General features: G+C 45.7%; 1 protein-coding gene across 4 annotated transcripts in view; it reads left to right on the top strand.

Annotated features, from left to right (window-relative positions):
- Window positions 1-11,768, top strand: part of EPHA5 (EPH receptor A5) — a 190,028-nt gene extending 178,260 nt beyond the window's left edge. For all 4 annotated transcript variants that reach the window (XM_084285682.1, XM_084285680.1, XM_084285681.1 and 1 more), the window contains 2 exons: window positions 1,628-1,783; window positions 10,749-11,768. In XM_084285682.1, coding sequence (XP_084141808.1) covers window positions 1,628-1,783; window positions 10,749-10,854 — 262 coding nt within the window. In that variant the 3' untranslated portion in view covers window positions 10,855-11,768. The remainder of the gene's footprint in view (window positions 1-1,627; window positions 1,784-10,748) is intronic.
- Window positions 11,769-17,619: the final 5,851 nt, after the last annotated feature.

Here is a 17,619-nt window from a genome sequence, read left to right as displayed (position 1 = left end):
TGGGGCTGTGCTTCTATAATCACAGATTGCCATGCCCAGACCACAGTAATTGTGAATGAATCATAATTTCAACATACAGCAGCTGTAAATGATTTTTTTATATATGAAATGTATTCTTTATGGAAATTCTCATTAATGCAAATAAGGGAGGAAGTCACTCTCTACATTACAGTGTGTGCGTATCAGTAGGTACCTCCTGACATTAGTGATGAAAATCCACTTCTCATTATGATTGCTTAGGAGTTTTGAATTCCTCATGTGTATAAAACGTTATGGGAAGCCATTATGCTCTTGGTACTGCAAGTGCTCACATTTTATTGGACCCTTCAGCATTGCTATTAAATAAACAAATAATACTAATGTGATCATAAAATATATGAAGATTCCTGAAGTGCTATAACAATATAATATCCTAGCTCGCCTTCCAGTTGAAAATCTCTTCAGTGTAATTCTCGCAGTCAGAGGCTGACCCAGCAAACACTTTCACCTGGGGGTAATAATCTTTTTGCGAGGCTTACGTTAGCTGGAAGTCGTGTTTTACAAAACGGGGGACATCTGCTTTCTCTCCTGGCTGACCTTGGACAAGCCCCTTCGCGCTCCCCGTGCATCATTAGCAGAGTGGTGGACCCACACACAACACGGGTCACTCATGCCAGGTATTGTAATGGTGTTTCTGCCACAGCGAAGGGTTTTATCTTGCCCTAATCACTGCTTCCACGTGCAGCATAACCGAGCAGGTAGCACTTGCTGCAGCGAGGTCTGAGCAAGGGTATGGGAGTAGGAGTCTCCCCCTGCTTCCAGGGCTGAGCAGGAGCCTCGCTGGGAGGCTGAGGCGTGGTTGGAGCATTGCTGCTCTCTGCAGGGCTTGGCGGATGCTGCCTGCATCCAAAATCCTGGCCTGACTCTGCAGGAGCAGCCCCTGAAGTGTTAACAACAGCCTGCCATTGACGGCTGCTGCTGGGAAATGTAATTTGGGTTTTGGTTTCCAGGCTCTGAGCTGTCTTAAGTTAATTATGAGCTTTAAAGAAAGAGGAGGAAAACAGGGCAGGAATAGTGAGACCAAAGACCTTGAAGGAAGAGTGCCGGGGAGTGCCTCATAGGAAAGGAGCCTGCTTGTTTGTGAGAAGTAACGGGGACGGACACTAATCCTCTCCTCTGCAGAGGCCAACCCTTCTGCTTCCAGTCCCTGAACAGCAGGCGAAGTTGAAGGTGAAGCGATGTATTTGATACGCAGTGAAATCTTGCCTAGCTAACCTGTCACCATCATTTGGTTTTATTCCGCTGACTAAGGCAGTTGGGAGATTTTGGAAGCTTTTACACTGCCCTTTCTGAAAACAGTGGTAAAACTGACAACTTTGGGAAATCCCGCATGGGGCTCATAAGAGCATGATTCCCTCCACCTCATTTCAGTTGTGCTGTACTTCCAGAGTAAAGTCAACAACTTCGTATGAGACAGAGAAATCATTGCTCAGCAGGAGCCTGCTGGGACGATTTGGGCTTCAGCAATCACTGAAAATGCCACCGAAGAGCCACCTTTACTGTATGAGAAGATGAGCAATTGTGTCGTGTTGGGTGGATCATGATGCTGACTCTTTTTGCTTCTCTTGTTTTCCCCTTTTGCCTTCAGAGTATCAAATCTGTTGGTAGAACACAGTCCGGTGGGGAGCGGTGCCTACAGGTCAGTGGGAGAGTGGCTGGAAGCCATCAAAATGGGCCGGTACACCGAGATTTTCATGGAGAACGGATACAGTTCGATGGACGCCGTGGCTCAGGTGACCCTAGAGTAAGTAGTCTCCAGATCCTTTTCACCTCGTGTGTTGGAGCTGGGGAGGGAAACAAACTGTCCAAAAACACTAGGGAGGAGGCTGCAGAAAGGAAACCATTGCCCTTTGTTTGCAGTCAGCAGTTCCTCTTTTAGCATCTGTATTGATGATAACAAGCGCAGGCAGGACTAAAACTTACCGTCACTACATTGGCAGCCAGTGCTTTGGCTCCTTCACTCACAGAAATTAATGCCTGAGTTTGAATAATTGACAAGCTGTCCTCTCAACGTAGTAGTGGTTTATTGTTCAAGGTTATTGACAAACGAAAAAAACAAACCTACTAGTGATCTTATAGGAGCTACAGGCCCTGCTGAGGTATACTGGATCAGCTGGTTGAAGAGTAGGCCCAGGCTTAGCCAAATGGACAGTCAGGCCCAGTAAAGTGTGGAAATACTTTTCAAGGTTACTGTAACAGAAATAAGAGTAGATACAAGCCGTTGACAACAGAAGACCATCGGCAAACCCACAGCTGTAGGGGACAGGCTCCCTGGCTGAGACTCCTCCTTGTGAACAAGCCCTTGGTTTTTGCACGGGCGTATGACTGCAGTTGGGGTGACTAAAGTGCTAAAGCAGCTTGGTGAATACCTTGGGGCTGCTGGTTGTGCTCCATCTTTCATTGCTTGTCTTGCTTGTGTAATTTTCTGTACTTTCTTCCTGCCTCTTACTCAAACGTGCCCCAAAGCCTGCCTTTGCATCTGGGTTTACTTGAACTTAGGTTATTGCAGACGTTGAGGCAGAATGGGAAAGGTGATGCTTCATGCTTGGTGCTTTGGAGGAGGTAATGGCTCCTCCAGCCATGTGCCGAAAGCCAGTGTGCATGCAGAATCAGCGCAGAGGATTTGGAATAAAGCAGGAAAAATCCCAGTGCCCCACAGAACTGCAGTGTTTCTCCTGTCTGCCACAGGGCTTGCTGTGGAGTTCAGCCTTCAGGGTAGGAGATCCTTTGCACATGTTGCAGGTTGGTAAGACCTGCATAGAGGTCAATTTTGCATTAACGGGACAAAGCATGCATGGAGTGCAGGCGCATCTCTTCTCCCTCTCAGATTTTATTTGCTCCATCCACATGCCGAATATTTATCCCTTACAATTGTATTCATCCAGCCTAACTTCAGGCACTCACGTGAAACCCCCAAGCTAGGGATGAAATCTTTTCTAGGAAGTGAGAGTGCTTGGATTTCTACCTAGTTTTTTTTTTTGGGTGCCTGAGACTCTTACGCGCCTTTTCTCAGCCAAGTTCTACAATTGCATATCCCATTCCTTTGGCTTCCGAGGACTCCACGGTTCCTCACCTTCTCATCAGATAAAGCATTGCCCAGAAACACCAGGCTTCAGGACCTTGTTTGGACCAATCTATACCCTTTGACCAAGGAAGAGGTCCATCCCCAGGGTAGTCAGGAAGGACCTAGCCAGGTGATGGGTGAGGAGGATAGAATGAAGCAGAAAAATGAGAGAAAAGCAAAAGATTGGAGCATTCCCCTCTTCTGTGACACATTAATCTTAGAATCAGAGCAAGTTCTGGTAGGAAATGCAGATTGTCTGAAACATATCACAGGCTTGTTGCTGTTTGGCTGAATTAGCCATATCAAAGAACACAAATAGGTTTCACAAGAACTTCCAGTTTGTTCCTGTTTAGAACTTCATACAACTTCAAGAGCTCTGAAAGAAATACTTAGATCAAAAGTGAATTGTTTGGTTTGGGTCAGAGAAAATCGCTTTGGTTTGGGTCAGAGAAAATGTTGTGCTCAACCCCAAATTAATGAGTTTTTTTGCCACTCGTTTAGCTTTATACAGTCTTAGCATCCCTCTTCTTATCACACTGACAAAACTATTTCTAACCTCACCTCTTGGAGTGAGGTACATTTCCCACAAATCACGCAAAATGCAGTGCATTGTGATATGTATCACTAAGTATTCCTTGGGTTGCACATCTGTGTTTTATGACTATTATAACTGTGCCAGATACCCACCTTTTCTTGGATGTAACATTTCAGATCGTGAAATGATCTGCTTAATTAGACTTAAAATGTAAATACTTACCTCTGTTTACTCTTTGGTATTTCAGAAATTTCAAAACTTTCTCCCCAGATCTTTCCAGGCTGCCCAAAAAGTACTTCAAAATGTTTTTTCAGATTGCCAGTGAGCTAAGACATCCATTGCCTTTACAGTTCTAGCCAGAAAGGCGAGGTGTTTTAAGTCCTTCAAATAACATTATAGCTGCCAGAGATGCTCTGAACCTCACCAGCCACAAACCACATCTAAGACCCCCTTCGCAGAATCCCAGGATGTTCTCAGTAGCACAAATGTCATTTTACTCTGGTCCTTTACTGGCCCCAATGGAGATGAGATGTCTGAGCTGCTCAGCTTCAGCTTTCTTCCAGGCTTTTACAGCAGCGGAGCAGGGCAGAACTGATGCTTGAGAGCCTTGGGAGCTTTGGGGGATGTTTTTGAAGCTGAAAGGAGACATTTCATGAATCCATCTTGCATTTCACTGACTTTCTTCTGTTGAAACTGAAAAAGGCAAGAAGTTGAAATGCTCCAACTTCGCATACTAGGTGAGGGGCTGTGTGGAGGAGAATTGCAGGAAACAAAATTGGTTATGAAGGTGTATCCCACAGGTAGCTCCACTGGCTGTATTCTGGCTAGTTTAATGCTAGCCTCCAGAAGAAAAGCATCATTGCTGCCCTGTGTAGTGTTCAGATTGGATTTGTTCATCCTCCCAAGGCTGAGAACAAACACTGAGACAGCTGGTATGGCCATCGCCAGCTCCTATGATAATGCCATAAGGAATATGCGTAAACTGCTGATTTGACTCCTAAAACGTGCTGGGAGGCTCTTTTCATGTGCAGCAACACCACACTTGTACAAAAAAAATCATCACTGCACTGCACAAATCCGCCAGAGACCCACCTGGCAGGTTCAGATAAGTGTTCTGAGCTGTTTCCTGCTATTTAGTTATCCAGTATTTGCTAGCAAATCAAATCTCCTCCAGCCACTTTGGACAGAGACGCTTAGGCTTGGGTCTTGACCTGCGCAGTCCGTGCATTGCAGTTGTGGCTTAGCAAGAGATCTTGACCGGAGTTGAGTCTGTTTTGGGGAAAACTGTTAAAGGTTCATTAAGCCAGTCAGCCAGCTAGATCAGGAAATCTGTGGTCTCTCTCAGATTTAGTGAAGAAGGCAGAAGACCAGACTCTCAGCCACTAAAATGGGAGAAACTTCCATAGATTTCAGGGACTTAAGAGGAAAGGTGTCCCAAACTTAAGACCTGAACTGTGTTCTCTGGATGTAAACTGGCAGATTGCCCTTAAAATCAACGGAGTAAGGGACAGAAATGTTTACCTGGCTTCTGTGGGGCACAGTTGAGAGTTGTGTGGGTTCTCCAGAGATGCTACGGGGAAGAAATAAACATTGGAACAAGCAAAGTTCTTTAAAGGTTAATATATTTGGGGTTTTGTTTTTCTGGAGATTTCATTTTTCTCCCCGTAAAAGGAAACAACAAAACATTTTGTACTCTGCAAATGAGAATTCAGGTTAAATGTTCCTTGTCTTTTTTCAATAGAGGCAACTGTTCAATATATTCCAGAGCTGGGACTTGGGGGGATCAGGTGAAAAGAAGATCTGAAAATTTGAAAGTAGCTTTCTTTCCCCAAATGACATCAGTAAAATATTCTTTACAATTTAAGAGGTTGCCTTCAAATACCATCCAAAATGATATTCCCCAAATTCAAACTATGCAGGAGACATGTGGAAATTAGGTGGAGAAGGGAGAACTGGATAATCCCTGCCAGAAAACGCAGGAAAAAAAAAAATATGCTGAATGTAAAATACTTATAAAATCTCCTGGAAAAAAAACAACTGCTAGTTCTCTAAAAAAAGGGATTGATGACACTCTCATGGGACTGGTGGCAGTGGGCGCCCAGCTTGTGGCCTCTTTATGGGACCTGGTTGAGATGGTAGATGTTCAGCATTTTTGAAAATCCCCCCCCAGCATGCCAAGAAAAATCCCATTTACCCCCTTGCTTCTTTCAAAGTAATGGTTTAATGTGTTTATTCCAAAGAAGAGTAGTGCTAGTGACAAATTTTAGGAGAAAAAATATTAAAAAGCTAAAAACGGTGAATATCGCCCCAAGTCCTGAGCTCTGCCTGCTAAAGCAAAGACCTGAAAATGTATGTGTTCAAACAAAGAGTGATTTCTACATTTAGCTCTAATTCTTGCAAAGGGACGAATCACCTTGTGAAAAGTGGAGCCTCACCCTCCACCCCCTCTTTCCAACTGGATATCAGACTTGAAGGAAACCTTTCCAGTGGACCAGACCTGCTCTTTAAACTTGTGGACCACCTAGTGACTTTGAGTGTGTCTGGAGCTCTTTCAATCCACTGCAAGAATAACTTTACCAGGACAATGCTCAAGAATAGATAGATCCATGACATGAGTTTCAGTCTGACACTTGACTGGACCAATTACTAACAAAATGTGGACTGCATACTTACACCTTTTGAAAGATCTGTACTCACTGAATCTCAGGACACCCTGTTGTTTGTTATTAGATGAAGAGCTCTGAATATTTGTAATAATATGTGCTGTGTTGCTTTGCATTGTATTTTTTTCTTATAAAATAAAATTATTTATTAAAAGTTATGCTGGATGAAGAACGTTTAAGAGTTCACCTGCTCTAGATACTTATTCTTCACCTGAAATCTCAATCCTAGGATTGTGATAATCGCATCTGCTTCTGAACAAACCAGTTCTTGAGTCGTAATCAAGTAGAATGGGAATAATGAATAAGAGCAGATGAACTCTTAAAAAAAATAAGTCCTAATCTCATGCAAAAGTCCCTAGCAAGTGGATTCCTCTCTCTTTAGCGTCTTCTGAAGGTCTTTGAGGTTCTTCTTTCCCCTCATTCAAACTGACAACTAACTAACTCCGTGAGTAGTGCCAGTCTGCATGGGCCATTGTAGATTTACACCACACGAAGAAGAGTGGTGAAAACTACTGGAATGGGAGATGAAATGCAAAACAATTTGTGGTAGGTTGATGGCTTCCAGCCATGGAGATCTTTCAGGAACCTGTCCCTTTCTCTTGCATGATTAACGGGGTGGTGAGGGAGGTTGTATTTTATGTGGCGATCCAGTCCTAGCCTACACTGTGTTTGACAAACTGGTCCATGGTGTATAAGTAGTTCTGTTTGTAAATAAAATGTTTTAAATATATTTCTTACAACGTGGAGACCATGAATTCAACCCCTGCAAAACGGAGGATATTGCAGTTAAGGGGATACTGTGTTGTCCCTGGCACATTGGAGCCGGGCTTTCATGCAAGGACATGGTAAGAGCACAGCATGCGTACGGCTGTATACAGGCTGTTTGGAATGGGCTGACACCAATTTTCCCCTTTATTCACTTGGCTTTTCGGTTAACCGAAGTCGGTCTCTTAGTACTGCGTTAGCATGTGGTTTGAGTTCCTCTGTGTTTCCATTTTCAACCCTGTGTGAAAAAAAAAAAAAGTGAAAAGGGGTGTGGGGGAGGGCACTTCTCCCTGGAACAGGAGTGAAAGTTGTCTTGTTGCAGCAGGTCAAGCATTTTGAAGCAGGGAGACCCCGTGGCACGCAGGTGCCCGTATCTTCACAGCCTCGAGGAATGCCCGTGCCGCTGCCACCATGGCACACACAAACCCAGCGTCTGGGGTAGGGCCCCTTGCATGGCGAGGATGCTGACTGCAAGTGCCGTCTGCCTGCTCCTCGGCAGGGTCCCAGATGGGCCTTTTCTCGCAGGGAAGTGCAAGTATCCTGTCACTCTTCCAGAACCTTTCCAAAGCCCATGTAGATACCCCTGTACATCTCCAGAGCTAGGCCCGGAGATATTACCCATTGGCTGTGGTGAAATGGGTCAAGCAGCACTGGACTGGATTTTTAGACCAGCTGTGTTGCAACTCTTTGGCACAGAAGTGGATTTTGTCCCCAGAGTGGCTGTTTTGTGCACCCAGTTCTGTTTAAAAACTGTTTTCTGCCTTTTGCTGCTTTAAGTCCAGCGCTTCAGCCCTGGACGCATGGGAGGCTGCAACATGCTGCAAGTCACGCCTGAAAACGGGAATTAAAGCTCCTGCATTCACTGAGGCATTTTGGGGGAAGTTTTGTTGCTGGCTTGGCAAAGAGCAGAGTGGCTTTTGAGTAAAGCTGCTGGTTTTATGCTAGGTGAGCATCTGGCTCAGGAGTTGTTGTCTGGGTTAGCCTTCTGGCAGGTCTTTGTGGAGGTAAAAGGCTGCACAGAAGTTTTTCCCCTCTCTGAGGAGTCCCCACACTTTTGGCCAGTGGCTCCACATTTGAGAGGATTCAATATTAAAAAAAAAATAGTCTAGGTCCCCTGGTGAGCAACTAATGGATTGAAACTAGAAACTCGTTTTTCTTCTCTCTCTTTGTGCCTCCCTTAAATCAATGAGGCTCTACTCAAGGATATTGGGTTATGGTGGAGGCTATAAGGAAAAAAAAAAAAAAGCTCTGTAGTGAGTAAAACCTAAAACGGTACATGGATCCTTTTGATCGGGAAGCCTGCCGCAATGCCAGAGAGTAGGGACTTTTCCTTGTTAGATAGACGGAGCTGTGTATGAAATGCAAACACATACATGCCTTGCTGATAGTTCCAGGCCGGCTTTTCTGCATAATGTGCGAGAGCAGAGGGATAATATCAGAAACAGTACATACGTGAAATATGTGGCGTTGGATTTTCAAAAGAGCTCAGCTTGCACTTTAGATACCTGCAAAAATAGCTGAACTTTCAAAAAGTAGCAGCAGAGCAGCACACAGCAGGGGGGAAAGACGGATGTTGGCTCTTTTAAATATCTGGCCCTATACTGTTTTTTCGATCTTTGGTGTGAACTTCCAACTGTGCTGTGTACATAAAATAAATTGCATGTAACAATAGCATTACTACATTTTCCTTCATTATTAAGATTGCTTGCTGAACTAGTTTCACAATTCAGTGGAGGCAGAAATGAAAGCATGTCCCCCTGAGAAGTTAGGCACCTTTGCATCGTGCTGCAGCCTTTTCTTCCGGGTAAGGAACGTGCTGATGTGTCTCGTTGGCCTCTGTTGCTCCACACCCATTGTGCTGGGATTTCCGGCATGCATCAGAGAGTTGCTTCACTGAAAAAGGGTGTAATAATGAAATGAAGTATTTAGCCTCGAGCAAAAAATCTGGTATTTTCCAAATCAAAAGGCTGAAAGCGTGACAATCCTATGGAGAACAGGTCTAGCTTTCGGCTTCAACTGGCTTTGTGTTAACACGTCAACCTTCACTTGGGATTTCTTTTTGTTAGAAACAATGATTTTGAAGAGTTCATCTATGTAATTTTTGTATCCGGATGGCTGTATTCACACAGGAGTTTCTGTCCAGAACGTAAATCTGCTGAGAGAGGTGCACCTTGATGGGTAGCTCACGTGCATTATGCAAAAGCATTCGGTGGTCACTGTACACGTTCACCTGCAGTCCAGCATGTAGCTCTGCTATGGATCATGTCTCCAGTATGACCCAGGTGGCAGCTGGGCTCCTGGGAGCAGCAGCTGGGGCTCTGGGTGTCGCTGGCAATCCTGGCTCTTGCATGCATCAGTCCTGCTAGTGTCATTTCCAAAAAGCACTTACGTCCCGCTGGCTTTCAGGGGAAAGCCTTCTCCTGTAAATGGCTTACTTGTTTCTGGGTGTCGTCCACAAGCTGGTGCCAGCAGTGCTTTGATTCACACCTGTATTGGCAAAACTGTAGAGCTTTACTTTGAAAACATCTTTTATTCAGTCCAGCTGAGAGGTAGAAGGCAAGGGGCTTATATTTCTGTAATGGAAGTCTTCAAACAAAACATCACATCTCCTGTAAGTCAAACTGCTTCTCTAATGGTCTATGTCTTATGTTGGAAACAGGGATGCACCTGTCTTGATCCTTCTTCCAAACTTACTCCTTCAATTTCTTTGCTAACGCTTTTCCCTCTTTAAAGAAATCAGTAAAATTACTCTGCCATAACCCATGGTGTGGGAGTCACCTCATCTGGCTTCAGATGTCATTAAATCTAATCACCCCAGCTCCTAGCATAATATCTGCAGGGAACAACTCATCCCACTCCTGTCTTTGGGTGGGATAAATTGTCCCTCGGAGGTGCCTCTCAGGCAGCATTTGCTGCGAACCCTGGTGATTAGCTTCATCTAGATGCCGAGGCTTTAGAGTCAAACTTCCGAGAAGACAACCATTCCTCCTAATCTTACCTTACAGCTTTCCTGTAGTGGCACCCCTGGCAGACCCAACACAAATGCCTTTATCACCTAGAATTCACAGAAAAATAATAATCAAGCAGGGGTTTGCAGAAAGATTTACAAAAGCCCAGAGGGGAGCTGCGTTGCCAATTCCTGTTGATTTTAGGAGGCCATCGGGGCGGTAGCAGTGCTCGAGGCCTTTGCCATTCAGCTCCCTCCAGGAGCTGGCTGTAGGATTGCGGTTTGTGTACCTTTGGCTTTGCCTCACCCGAAGAGGAAGGAAGCGTGGATTGACCTTACTCCTTGCTGCTCGTACCCAAGATCAAATATCAGCCTCTCTCAGGAGAAGAGGAAATTGCAACACGCGTTTTCTTACGCAGCTTTTCTCTTGGAACAGGACTCCTCGTGCATCGCGGAGTCCTTTGCTGAAGCCGATGTTGACATTTTGCTGCCGAGCTTTTCCCCTTAGCCGCTGAGGTGATCGTGGTGAAATCGTGTCACCTCTCTGAGACACCATCAGCCATTTAATAAAAAAAAAAAAAAAGGGGGAATATTAAACTTGCCTCCCTTTATAAAGGGCTTCGGGAGCCACAAAGGGTAAGAGGTAGGCAGCAGCAGCGGTGCGTGCGGTGCGTAGTGTGTGTGTCGGCGTGTGCCTGAGCCGTCCCTGGAACCAACGTCTGCTTTCTCCCACAGGGATTTGAGGCGGCTGGGCGTGACACTTGTTGGTCACCAGAAGAAGATAATGAACAGCCTTCAAGAGATGAAGGTCCAGTTGGTGAATGGGATGGTGCCGTTGTAACTTGGTTTTAAAGTCACTTCCTCGAGTGGTCGGTCCTGCACTTTGTGTACTAGCCCTGAGATTTATTTTGACTAAAGAATAAAGGGAAATTCAGTGGTTTCTATAACTGAAGGACGTTGGCCTCTGCCACAGCGTTTATAAAGCAGTGTTTGACTAAAGTTTTCATTTTCTTCCTATTTGTGTCCTCATTTTCATGAAGTAAATGTAACATGCATGGAACATGGAAATGGATCTACTGTACATGAGGTTAACCGATTTCTTACGCTTCAGCGACGACAACAGCAAGCCTTCCCACCACATGTTGTCTGTACATGGGATATATATATAGCACCTTTATATACTGAATTACAGCAGCACATGTTAATACTTCCAAGGACTTACTTGAATGGAGAAGTTCTGCAGCTGTTTGTGGGCTCGCAAAAGCTGCGCTTCACTGAAGTTTACTTCGAGTCTTACTTGTCTACAGAAGTGTATTGAAGAGCAATATGATTAGATTATTTCTGGATAGATATTTTGTTTTGTAAATTTAAAAAAAAAATGCTGTTACACAGCGTTAAGTTATAGAGACTAGTGTATAAACATGTTGCTTACTCAATGGCAAATACAATACAGGGTGTATATTTTTTTTCTCTCTGTGTTACAAAGTTCTTTTAGTTTGCTCTTCTGTGAGGATAATACATGACGATGTATATACTGTACAGTTTGCTATACATCAGGTACAAGATCGGGGTTTTTTCATCGTTTTGTTCTTTTTCCCTTGTTTGCTTATTTTTTTTTTAATTTTTTTGTTTGTTTTTGTTGTTGTTTTTTTTCTTTTGTGTTACCATTATGCTTTGTATTTTTGCTGCTGTTTGTTTTGAGCAACATGTAAAGCCTTCGGGAGTTTTGATTTGCATATATGAGGTAGAAGGAGTCTGCTCAAATAAAGGATGTCACCCACCTTCTTCTCCACTGTGGGCTGGGGCCATCCAGAAGAAGAGAAGTGGGAGTTTAAGCATCCAGCTCTCACCCTGCCTCAGCGGCAGCGTGGCATCTGTGTTCCCTTGGTGTGTCTGATAACCTGCCCCTAGTGCACCCCTTCCTGTGTCCCCATCATCCAGCATAGAGATTTCATGGCATTTCCCCAAAACTGTGGCCAGGAAATCAGGGGAGGGAATTATTTTGGCATCTGCACAGTCCCAGGTTGCTTTGTGGGTATTTTCAACTCAGACACCCTCTGTGTCCCTTGGGAAAGTTTGGCAGGTTGGCCCCAAAACCCTGATCCCTCTTACAGAAATGGGTACAGACCTGGCCACTTTGGTTCAGAGCACAGAGAGGAAGGTGCAGGAGAGCAGCCCGACCTGGTCACAGCACTGGCGTCCCGCGGTCGGTGTCATCTGCCCGAAGCTGACACAGCTTGAGTCAGTCCTGGGTTGTAGCCAGCATTCAGTGAGTACATCAAAGCCCGAAGCTGCTGTTTTCAGGGGGACCTGAGGGCAGCAGAGAGATGCCCAGTGCTCTGGAAATCCCATCAAGAAACAGTTTGGGGCTATCCTCCTCTGTTTGCTCTAGATGGGATTAATCGGTGCAGTTATTTTGGTATTCATAGGTTGTTTTGTGAAGACCTCGGTAAAGATAAGGATTAAAAACTGCTCGGCGGATGGCGAGTGTGTGCTGTTTCTGTAGATGTATTGCTTCCGTGGAGGCGTTGGATAGCATCTCGGAGCGTTATTCCTCAAGGATAACATCGACGTGTTGGCTTAGGGCTTCATCCCCCGGCGCTGCAGAACAGAGCCCAAGCGCCCTATCTAATGCCCAGAGGCAGCTGCTTTCCGTCACCGCTTGCAGAAGCACGTGTTGAATGCCACTTCAGCTGGCTTTAAAGGTCTTTAATTTCCTCAGAGCCCTTTGATGAGATTTGACGCAAGTAGCACTTTCTGAAGAAAAGGGGTAGGGAAAGGTCTAGGAGGGGAGGGTTTGAGGGGGGTTCTTAGCGGCAGGGCTTGCTTTCTTTCCACAGGGCTTCGCGATGCAGAATGTGCCCGTTTTGAAATGATGTGCACGCTCTGTAACATCCAGTTCTCCTCCACGCCGCCTTGCCATGAGGCACGGGCAAGGTACGAAGGATCAGGGGGAAGCATTGGCACGTGGGAGGGCAGGAGGGAGGGCTGGCAACGCAGGAAGAGGCAACACAAGACACAGGACGGGGACAAGTCGCGCGGTGAGACGCAGCGAGGCAGAAGGGGAGAGGCAGAAGGCCTGGCGAATCTCCATGGTGTGATTTCTCACCCCGCTGTTTCGTTTTATCAGCCACCGGGCCACAAAAGGCGGGGGGAGAAGGAATCAAGACGTAACAATTTCGGCACATAAAAGAGATTTGTCAAACAATAAATAACGTTATTAGAGCTGTCAGCAGAGCTGTCGCGGGATTATTTGTGCCTCCCTGCCTGCAGTGCTTTGTAAAATAACCCGTAGGAAGACAGAAGCAGCAACTTGTTTCTTTGGGAGGTATCGTTCGGGCGCTGCATGCATCAATCAGCTGCTCTGAGAGAGATTTTATTAGCAAATTTCAGCACTTAGCCTTTCTGCCTGCTTTCTTCGGTCGTTCGTTAACTGCTGGCTCTGTGTAAGGATTTGGGTTTGTTCTTTTCCGCGGACTTTTACGAGAAAATCCCCTTTCGCCATTTGTGGGTTTTTAAAGGCATATGCAGTACGGCTGGGACGCGCCGCATCGAGGGGAGCGTGATGTGCTCGATATTCTGTAGTAGCTGCCAGATACTGGAGCAACCTTCAGGATACCCTTCAGAGGAACCCGTGGAAAATGAACTGTTCGTCAGCCAGACTGCATTTGTAAATAGGGCACCTGCTCTCAGTTCCTTGAATAAATAAATAAATGACCTTTTATATTTATTTCAAGAGCTGTTCTTGCTACAGATCTCTTTATTATAGGCTTTGTCTCTGAAATGAAAATAAAATAAATTGATGTTTTAACAAATAGGGTCCAAAAGTTACAGCTTCTACATCCACACACAAATTCCAGAGTACTTACAACAGAGATTTTTGGTTACCAGTGAAGAGAGGACTGCAAGCATGCGGTATTTGGGGCAGTCAGACCAATTTTGGGGGCCTTCCACGTGGATTTGGGGTTTTAACATAAAGCTCCCTTCCTAGCATGGCGTCTCCAAAGGGCCAGGGGGGATTTCACAGCAGTTTTTTGAGACTTTGTGCCTACAGTCTTGGCCAGGCGACTGCTGTTCCCACCTGCTGAGCCAGGGCATCATGAGGCACAAGCAGACAAACTTCCCTTCAGAAGGAGTGGCAAACAAAAATGTACAGTCTCAAGTCAGACGTTGGGAATGGATGGTTGGAAATACTGGCGTGTGGTAGGAGATCACTGATATTTTTCTGGTTATGCTCTTTTTAAGCACAGAAGGAGGAGGTAAGAGTGGTAGTTAGCTGACCTTGCTAGTTGGGTGCTGGGCTTTTAAGCCACGGAGAAGCACTGGTTTTCATTAATCAGTAAAATTGGAGCTGTAGGAGGATTTCCTGCCTATGGTAAGTCAAAGTAGTTTGTTTTTCAACTCGCTAGTGCTGCTGTTGGTACAACGAATACTTTTTTTCCAGTACGTTCTGCTGTTAATTGTGAGGAAGTACTTCAAAGGGCCGGGGAGGTGAAGAGGCTCCTTTCAAAACAGTTTTTCATCTCAGGAGAAGGAAGTCTCCCCAAGCGTGGCTTGTTTAGACTAACCTCCAGTCATTAGGTAGCTGTCATTTGGAAAAATTACCTAATCCTATAAAAAGAAGACTGATTAAAATAATAATGATAAAGATTTTTTTTTGTTCCTTCTATATCTTAACAAGAAAAAAAAAAAGTTTTTTTTTTGTCTAATTCAGTGTTGAATATAAAAATGTAGAAGCCTTAGTGACCAAGATATTGCGAATCTTTGGACCGCTGTAGTCTTGAAATTAGTCATTAAGGTGCATGTGAGATACATCAGTAGCAGTCTAAGAGTAATGCTTAGTTTCTGATCTTTTATTAATATGTTTGTGGCAATTCCTTAGGGCAAGTAGATAGGGAGCGCGTGCATCCGGTGCTGCCAGAGCCTCAGCTCAGCATTTCAGCCCATAGGAGAATATAGCATCACTGTATTTACTCTCCTCCTGCCCATTTACTTCCCCTCCTCAGATGTTCTCTGTGCATTTTGTTTGTGTACTTTTTTTTTTTTTTGGTACTGTAAGATACAAAATTTTTATATTTTTTCATAAAAATAAAAATCTTTGAATAACAGCTACCTGCGGTTGTGGATCAGCCCCTGCAAGAGGAAGCCTACAACGTTCGGGTTCCTGGGGCGGAGGGGCACACGCACCCCCTGAAGGTGCAAAACCAAACTGGCACGATCAGGGGAAACTCTGCCTTTTATTTTTCTCTCCTAAACACAGTCTTGCCGCTCATTTTGTGGTCCTGGGTGAAGAGAGGGGATTCTGGAATGAGAGAGATGTGTAGAGCTCATGTGCAGGCCCTAATTATTCCTACCTCGTTATATGCTGTTACCTCTCCTCCTCTGTTTTTATTTTAGAGAGAAATCTGCTTTTTAGTCTAGTTTGTGTGGCAAGATATCTCCTGAACCGGCTGCGGTTCTGTGGGTGCTGAGCCATTCCCCCTTCCCAAGAATCATTACATTTTGCTGATTATTTTCCTATGTAGGCTGGGGTTGTCTGCTGCTGGACCAGGGTGGCGACGGAGTGCAGGATGCTGGCAGCGAGCAGAGAGGCTCTGAGGACAGGGCAAAAATAATATTAACTCACCACACCTAGGCCAAGTCTTGCTTGGGCAGCACATGTGGCAGCTTCATGGAGGCACAGGCTGCTAAGAGGAAAGCACAGGAACAGGAAACGTCATTAAAGAGGCTGGAAGTGAAATAGCCTTGCAGGTGATGGGGAGGCTCAAGGCGACTTGGACCTTTACATTTTCCTCATCTCTAGCACTTCAAATGCAAAAAAAGTGAAATAAGGGAGGCAGAAGTTTTGAGGGGCGAGGGTGCTTAACAAGGCTTCCTTGGAAAGGTGCCTGATTTCTGCTGCCATAGCAATGGGGATGGGGCCCTCGTGAAGGCACAGCCGAGGAAGCAGCTCCCTCCTGTCCCCGTTTCTCAGCCAACATGAGCGGCCGGGACAAGGGGCGCATCCTGATCAGATGGTGAAGGGCCCAAACTCATTGCTGTTACCAACCTATGTGGGCTGGTGAGGACGAAAGCTGGCTGCAAAGTCCTTCTCTAACGCTCAGTTCTCACTTAAAACCAAGGAATTAGACAGTTTCTATGAGCCTTTGTCTTACAGTTCCTATCCAGTAACCTTAAAGTGGGGACCTGGGGCCCAGCAGGGTTCGAGCCGGCAGCGCTGGCATCCCCAGAGGGGGCCCCGGCCCCGGGGCAGGAGCGACAGGGAGGCTGCTCCCCATCGCCCCATGAAGCTGAGCCGGCGAGCAGAAAGCAATGCAAGATTTATGAGGCCGTGGGGAGAACGAGCGAGGGACTCTTCATGTATTTTTCATGGGCTGAAATGCATAAATAGCGTGCAATGCATAAACTGTGACCGGATGCTTAAACAAAATAGGGAACGGAGAGCAGGCTGGAATGGGGGAAGAAGTGATGAACGAATGAGGGAGATTTATTCAAGTCAACAGGGCCTGATGAAAGTCACCCCCGAGTGCATTAAGAAGCAGCCAAAACAGCACGGCCTGAGCCCAGGGTGATTCATCTTTGCCGACACCAGGCTGGAGCCGGACCCCGAGGACCGGAGAAGGGCACACGTAGTACCTGCTTGTTAAAACGGATGGGTAGGAGGGGAGAGGCTGGCTCATCTGCGATTCCTCGGGTGCGGCGCGGTACCTGGGGAGCTGCGAGGATGAAGGAGCGCACGGGCGGTTCATCACGCCGCAGCCGAGCCCTGCAGAAAGCAAAATGGCACCGAGGGGTGGCAGGAACGAAGTGGCACACGCACGGGGGGAAGGTGGGAGGGAAGGGACAGTTACAGAGGAGGGGAAGGGAATTTGCATGGTTTTTTTCTGCAGGCTGAGGGGGGATTCGGGGGTTAGAGAGAGCACAGTGCCTGCCTTCAGTAAGGAAGGGCAGCAATAGCCCAGCAGACCCAGCGACGTCTCAGTGTCATTTCCATGGTGTGTGCCACCCTCCCCAGTGTTTCATGCTCCCCAGCACCCATGATGTTCCCCTAATTAGGTACACGTGTGCTTCCAAGCGTGCACTTTTAATAACACATCCACTGCCAGGGGTCAAACCTCATTTACATGAGAATGGGCATGTCACTCTATTTATTTATTTATTTATTTATTTATTTATTTATTTATTTATTTATTTATTTATTTATTTCACTCTTTTTCTTTACCTATTTCTCTTAATTCAGCCATCCCTGTGCAGGTATTTCATGCTGTAGGGGCTCTGAGGGAAGCCGTGGAGAAATTGGTGGCACGATGGCCATCTTTTTTTTTTTTTTTTTTTTTTTTTTTGATGTGGAAGTGCCCCAGTACACACCGAACGGTCAGACTTTTCCAAAGCAATTTTTTTTTCCCCTTCTTTTAGTCCCATTCTGAAAAGAAGTCTAAACCCTGTGTGCCTTCTCTCACCTCTCTGTTTCTCACTTTCTCGCTAACCAATGCTTTGTAGGGCTACGAGAAGTTTTTGTCATGACAAAAATGGGGCCTGGGCTTTGGCTGACCTGGACTGCTCTCCTTTCCCTCCCTAACTTTTGGGCTTTCCTCTTCCCCCTTTC

Source organism: Netta rufina (assembly GCF_964035555.1).
Source record: "Netta rufina genome assembly, chromosome: 4".
Classification (NCBI taxonomy): domain Eukaryota; kingdom Metazoa; phylum Chordata; class Aves; order Anseriformes; family Anatidae; genus Netta; species Netta rufina.
Note: the sequence above shows the minus strand (reverse complement) of the source record. Positions and strands in the feature narration are given on the sequence as shown.